Here is a 7,500-nt window from a genome sequence, read left to right on the forward strand (position 1 = left end):
GGGATGAGCATGTTGTAGAAGAGAGACTACACACACACACCCACCCACACACACACACACACACACACACACACACACACACACACACACACACACACACACACACACACACACTCGCACACCCACACATATACACAAACTCACACTCGCTCACTCTTCTCTGGCTGACTGTTACACCTCTTCTGACACTGAGTTTTATTCATTTAATTGAAATGGTTTAATTTGTAATTTCCTTTTATTTTAATTGACTAATTGGACAATGTGCTCATTTTAAAAATGGCCCTCTCCGAACGAAATTAATCAATTAATAATCAATAATGCTGTATACATCCCTTAGTGTTATTGAAAAGCCACTTTTCCATTCTGTGGATTATTTTTATTCATTGTATAAATGCCAATCATTATAGTGGTAATAATAATAATAATAAAATGACCTAAATTATCACATCTCTGTGATCATTTTAATTTGAGTAATCCGAATCTGTTCTCATTGGAGGGTTTTGTCAAAGCAACGTTGCTTTGCAGTCAGTCTAGTCTGCCACTTCTCTGCATGCTAAGGGCTTGTGTTCTCTAGCCTGTGTATGTTTGTGTTGCTGTTTAAAGCATTTTGATCAGCCCTTGTCTGGCCTAAGGAGGCCCCACAGCCAGGTGTCATCGGGAGCTCAGACACCAGGGGTGGCCTGGATTTAACAGTTAGGAACCTGTCGTCCTCTTCCCAGGGTGCATTGCTTCACTCTTCCGTTCCGCTACACCCGCGACTGTATAATGAATTATGGTGCCGGTGAATTAGCATGTAGCTGTCGCTTCGACTCTGCTGCGTGTGTTCTGACAGGACCACCGGCACCCGCGCTCGACCCTCCCTGATTTATCAACTGCTGAAGTCGTGCTGGAGTGTGCACACCGAATCAGCAATGCAAACAAACAGCACCTGAGCTGTCGGGCTGGAGCAGACCCCACAGCTTCCCCGCAGCCCCACCGGAAAGGGTTAACGAATGCACCCAGGTCTGTGGCTGGGACCGGCCACTCCGTGCCATCCTGGGCTGGCTCGGTTCTGGCTTTATTCACACTAGGAAAAGATGCTTCACTTAATAGCTCATTTTTGGGAAGGAAACATGCGTGTGTTCTTCATAGAAACTCATGCCGTGTGTCTGAGATGGAGAGAGGAAGGAGACCGTCGAGACTGTGTCTGTGTGTGTGTCTGTGAGTGTGTGTGTCCGTGTCTGTGTGTGTTTAGTCGTCTGTTTCTGCTTTATTCGTCTGTTGCGTGCAGCATAGGATATGTTTGGAAACACTTAAACAATTTAGTTTTGTTTGCTGTTAAATGCTATGTTTGGTAGATTTATAGTCAGGGTGAAAGTATGAACATTTCCCATATAACAATGATTGTGTCATCTATATGTGCATTTATTTGTATTCTGATGAGCTGTGTTTTGTATAAAGTGTCCTGCTTAGAAGTTACCCTAGCCTACCACTGACATGCAAAATGCAGCTGGCGGTGTTTGTGTGTGTGTGCGTGTGTGTGTGTGTGTGTGTGTGTGTGTTTGTGTGTGTGTGTGCGTGTGTGTGTGCGCGTGTGTGTGTGTGTGTTTGCGTGTGTCCACGTGAGTCACTGGAGATGCAGGCATGCCCACACATCTGCCTGAGAGTGACAGGACATCCCACACATTTATTCATTAAACATCACCGTCTCCCCATCGACGCATTTCCATGACGACTCGCCATGCCAACTGTCCCTGTCAACACCAGCCAGGGAGATTCGGAGGGGATTACATGTTGTTACAGCTCTTGACAGCACTAATCTGATAGGATAAGATCCACTGTTGAATGTGTTGTGCTGTGTGTGTTTGGAGCTGTTGTTGCAACGTCATTCAGAACTAAGCTTGTGTTGGATGCCTCTATCTAATCCTGCTGTAAGTTGTTATTGATAGAATTATTTTTTTTCACTCAAATGACACATTTTTCAAAACCAAACAAATGAGCACAAACTAATAAGATGATTACGGTGTCGGGCTACAGCTTTATACTTACAAATTAGTAAAGGAAAACAAAGAATTATAAAGCAAAAACACATTTTAGGAGCACGATAAGGCTACAGTTCTTTCCTGCTTGCTCAGTAAAGCCAACTTAGAAAACTAAATATGCCGATGGCCAAACCTGCCCTTGTTCAGGCCTTCAGCGTTCCTGTCTTGACAGCTCGAAAGCGATCTTGCTTCATGGGTTGCTGCTGCTTTAAGGCTAAAGCTAATATTTTCACAGTGCAAGCAGTGTGGTGTTTTACGCAGTGGTGATACTGATTAAGGTTTTATGACGCTACTTGCTGTGAGTGTTACGAGACCCCAGCGAGCTGTCGGCCACGAGGGCCCGAGACATGAACGCTGTCTGCGTTTGCCGTAACTCTCTACCTCCGGCACACGCTTCAGACACGCGCACACCAGTGGAATACACTGGGACGCCATAGCGACGGTGTGGTGGTGGCCTCTGTCGTTTTATGGCACCTTAATTAATATTTCAAGATGCGGAAGAGACTGTCCGCGAGGATGGCGGCCATGTTGGATGTTTAGTTAATGGATGGAGCAGAGCCCGACAGAAGCCGCACATTCAGCAGTACACACAGGACACGCAGCGCTCCGAGACGCAATATTTTGGACGGTAGTTGTTTTGAAGAACGTACATAAATCCTGCAGGAGGATTCTTCATTCTTCACGTGCCTTTGAAAACATGGCAGATTCCGGAGCCGTTTCTCGGAAAATTAAATGAATAGCTCCCGATAAATGAGCAGAAAGTGAAAAAAAATAAATAAATCCATCGTGCGCTAAGCCCATGGTCTTGGGTTTTTATTAAATATTGATTTGATTTGTTAAAGGCCAGATGCTTGGAGGGTGAACAAATGTCACAGACTCCCTTTTGCTTTGTGTTGGATCCTTTCAAATTCTGCACAATGGGAGAGGTTTGGATTTAACACCCAATAAAGGTATTGCCCTTTTGGGCGCAGTCTTTACAAATAATAAATGTTTATAAAGAACTGACAGCGATAATAATTACAGCATTAACAAAAGAAAAGCTCAACACTAGCACTTGATATTTGATTCACAGTATAGCACTGGCCTGTGTGAACTCATGCTCAGAGAGATTAGTCCTGTAGCGGCATGGAGGAAGCCTGCATGGTATTGACAGAAATATCATACTGCAGTTGCATTAGGTTGTGTTATATACCTCTTGTAATATATTAAGTACATTGGTGAGCCCGTTGACTCTAGCATGCATTAGTTATGCTCTTGCTCTTTTGAGTCATATAATGCCATTGGTTCATCTGAGTTTGAGCAGGATGTTCATGGCACCCAGTAAAAATGTGATTTGTTTGAGGACTCATTTAAATATTTCAGTCCCTTGCTGCATAAGTTTTGCCGATATAAGATTGCCAATAAAGGGCAACACTGTGATAATAGTTGCCAAGTGATGTGTTATCTCTAGCACATCTGTTTCAGTGGTTTTTCCACACTCATTCAGGATTGGGATATAAGTCTTGGTCTACTTGAATCTGATTTTCCCAAGCACAAAATGGCACCACCCCTATCAGGAGGAAATCTGCATAAGAATTTGCCTGCACGACTCTGGTCTAACATCATTGGGACAGCTGTGCGATGCTGGTACCGGTGCCTTAGCAGAATCCCTGAGCAGTGAGTGAACAGGAGAGGCGATGATATTCACCCCCTGACCTCCACCACGTTGCTCTGTAGGAAAAAGAGCGGGAATGAGCAACCAAGGCTGGAAAACATTAGGAGGAATCAATTAGCCTGCCATTACAGAGTAAAGTGGCCCTCGCTGAGTCGTGTAATTATGACCTTCAGATAAGCTGGTTTTATGAAAGCAAAATACCCCCACACCCGTTTCTCTTTTTCTCTCTCTTTCTTTCTCTTTCTCTCTCTTTCCTTCTTTCGTTCACTCATTTGCCCTTAATTGTATTCATTTAAGATAATCCATTCTGTGGCTTTAATTATTTGCTTTAGGTTAAGAGAGCGATAAATAAAACATCATTTGTCTTGGTTAGACATGGATGGTAGATCACATGTATAATCATACAGCATATGGTCCTCAGCATGGTTTCTTAAGCTATTTCAGCAGTCCAGCATCGGAAGTCTTCACTGGACTCCACAAACCCCTTTTAACATGCAACCTAAAAAAAGAAGTAAGAAGTAACCTCATCTTTGATCTCCATAATCTCAGTATATAGGCTGTATGTTAGTAACACATGTAAACAGCATATTAATATAGTACTGAGCTGCTTCTGTTAACAGCTCCTGAAATGCAAAGTTTTTTTTATCACAAAGTAATGATTGATAGATAAAACCCGTCACGCCAGGGTCTGGATGAACTTGACTCCACTCAGCCAGTTGAACCCGACACTCCTCCAGCCCCTGGGTGCCCAGATCAGCAGGTGTGTGGCGTGCTGTTCTGGCCCGGGAGTGATGCCAGCAGAACCCTGTGAGATACTCTGGCCCTTGCTCTCACTCACACCACTGCTGAACCCGTGCTCGCCATCCCAGTGTCACCGGCACTCTGGAACCGGCACCAGCACGGGCCGGGCTGCTCAAAGAGCCCTGCACACTGGCTGGCTCGGTCCCACACAGCCATGTGGAGGCCCGTTTACAACTCGAACGAGTTCCATTCGGCTTCTGGCAGATGGCTTACTGCTGGGTTTTGCTCTAAGAGTACGTAACCCTCGTAAATCCAAGCAGGGTTTTTTATTATGGACATGGTTGCATGTGACCTCATAAATTCTGTCCATCTCAAAGAAGATCCACGTCATCACAGATCTGTGACAGTCAGGTCTCGGAATTTTTCCTTTGGTCATGCCCGGTATTTCGTTTTATTTAATTATTATAATGAGTGATTTGGATTGCACTTTATTTTTCCTTGTATTTCTGTTATTTTTCTTTATTATTATTATTACTTTTTAAGAGAGTGATGTTGAATGTGATTCCAGCCAAGCAAAATGAACACGCAGGAGCATGGAGTGGAGACTTGGCAGACGGCAATCGAATATTGAATTGGTGCGTGAAGGGGGGGGTTATTTCTATTTTTGCCTGACAGTCTAGACGTTTTATAGTGTTGGGAAGAATCCTGTCGGCCTTGGGATTCTGCTGAAGACTGACCTGCCAGTCTGTTAGGACTGGATTGAGAGATCAGATCTCTCTCTATAGATCATCTCTCTCTCTAGATCATCTCTCTCTAGATCAGCTCTTTAGATGTGATCTCTGTCCCTCTAGATTCTGGATAGAGAGAACTCTCTGGATAAGTGTTCTCTTTCTCTCTCGACATCAGCTCTGTCTAGGTCAGGTCTCTCTTTCTCTCAGCTCTCTATTAGATTTCTCTAGAAATGTTCATACTGAATGTTTCTTCTGGAATCTGTTTGGAGAACTCTGTAACACTGTGGATGGGGAGTGGCTGCTCTCTGGAAGGCTTTCCGTTGCCGTCATGAAGTGGTGTTTGAGCTAATTGGCAGCTCTAGTGCATTTTTTAATGCTTACATTGAGAAGTGAGACAGCTGTGTGTTATTTTCATTGGTTCCCTCTTTGTTGCTGTGGTTTCTTTCTGTTGGGTGCTGGTAGAAACAGTGAGTCTTGCTTTCACGCTCACTGGACCGTGGTATTTATGAGGTGCTAACCACAGGAACACCGTTTCCCACTGTACCCTTGTGTCTCCGTGTTCTGCCCCTGGATCGATTCAGGAAGATAAAAGCAGGATCTGCTAGCAGAGGAGGAAACCTGTGACCTCTGTGATGGTTGAGGAGTTGGCTTTAGCTTTGTTGCCCCTCTTTATATAACGGTTAATGGGCTTTGTCACAAAAATCTTCCCCCAACTCTCCCTGCTACATTCCTCCCTGGCCCATTTACCTTATCAGGTTGGTTGACGTTTGGTCTCTCGTTTAACAGGAGGTGTACACAGCTCTCATGTCCCATGAGGCTTAGCAGTACGGCGTGGTTCAGTCAACCCCACGCTGGGCTTCAGGCCTGACCTCTGACCTCTCCCACTCGCCAGCAGTCTCTGCATTTGCATGAGGGTGCATAACAGCCAGGGTGGAGTGGCGTGGGGGCAGGTCAGACCCTCTAGACCCCCACCCCTCCTCGGGGGCACAGCAGGGCTCTTTCTCATCAGACCGGACCATGGCGTGGCTTGCGGACGCCAGAGCCACCGGCGGGGTTAGCGCCCCAGGAGCTCTCTTTGTCTCTGCACTAATGAAGTCTTCTTCTCTCACCCCCCATTCACTCTCACACAGTGGGGTGCATAATCAGTATTAATACTTGAGACGTCATTTCACTCTGCAGCCATATTTTGCCCAAGTGTCAAAACTTGTGAGGAAATTATTGTCAACCTTTGATATGGGTTAGATTAATTTGAAAGGGGATCAGAATTGAGTCTGCTAATTAAAATGGATGTTGATACTGTACATAGATAAATGTGACAAAAAACTCACAGAGTGTGTGTGTGTGTGTGTGTGTGTGTGTGTGTGTGTGTGTGTGTGTGTGTGTGTGTGTGTGTGTGTGTGTGTGTGTATACAGTCTGTCAAAGAAGGGGGGAAAGAGTGATGAGAGCCCTCTAGTGGATAAGAGTGAAACTGTAGGGAGGCTCCTTGTTCCAGATTTACAGCAGAAGAGAATTACTACACTATGGAAGTTCATGAAATGCACAAATAATCATAAAACTTGGCCAACTCCACTGCAGCTGTGGCCATTTTTCATCCTCCCTTCATTAAATTGGAAGGATTCATTGTGAATCGATGATAGTGGAGGTGCTGCTCGAGTCTGACCCAGTGCTGGAGGTTTTGGGCTAGTCGGGCTTTTTTAAGTGACTGTTCATCTCTTGATTCCCTTCAGTGCTGAGTATCCGGGGAGCCCAGGAGGAGGAGCCTCCCGATGCCCAGCTCATGCGATTGGACAACATGTTGTTGGCGGAGGGCGTGTCCGGACCCGAGAAAGGAGGCGGGTCTGCGGCCGCGGCTGCAGCAGCCGCTGCGTCGGGCGGAGCCGGGGCCGATAACTCAGCCGAACACTCGGACTACCGAGCCAAACTGGCCCAGATCCGGCAGATATACCACACCGAGTTGGAGAAGTACGAACAGGTGAGCACTCGTAGCGTCTCCTCCAGGACCTGCTCGCTCATGCTGGAGAGATCACCTGTGGCTTTTACACATTGAGAACTAAACTTTATTTGACACATAAAAACATACCCATATCTTTCTTTTGCTTCAGTCAATAGTTTTGAAGTTCTGTCACTTCATGGATTTATTTAAAAGTTACATTTATTTATTTATACTGTAAAAAACTTTAAATATTTTTAGTGGGTAAAGCACGTTAATAGGTAAGTTTTTTTATAAATAGATTTTGTCTTGTTTTTATCATGTACAAAGTTCTCTATCAGTGTAGCAGGGATCTTTCGTAACTAGCACAGTAGATTACATTCATAATTGTCTCATTCTCGAAAGGTTTAGCTACAGAATGC

General features: G+C 45.0%; 1 protein-coding gene across 3 annotated transcripts in view; it reads left to right on the forward strand.

The window, feature by feature from the left end:
- The window catches only part of LOC143491445 (pre-B-cell leukemia transcription factor 1), a 63,489-nt gene that overhangs the window by 42,016 nt on the left and 13,973 nt on the right, over positions 1 to 7,500 (forward strand). For all 3 annotated transcript variants that reach the window (XM_076990458.1, XM_076990457.1, XM_076990459.1), the window contains exon 3: positions 6,876 to 7,120. In XM_076990458.1, coding sequence (XP_076846573.1) covers positions 6,876 to 7,120 — 245 coding nt within the window. The remainder of the gene's footprint in view (positions 1 to 6,875; positions 7,121 to 7,500) is intronic.

The sequence above is a fragment of the Brachyhypopomus gauderio genome, unplaced genomic scaffold (assembly GCF_052324685.1).
Source record: "Brachyhypopomus gauderio isolate BG-103 unplaced genomic scaffold, BGAUD_0.2 sc75, whole genome shotgun sequence".
Taxonomy (NCBI): domain Eukaryota; kingdom Metazoa; phylum Chordata; class Actinopteri; order Gymnotiformes; family Hypopomidae; genus Brachyhypopomus; species Brachyhypopomus gauderio.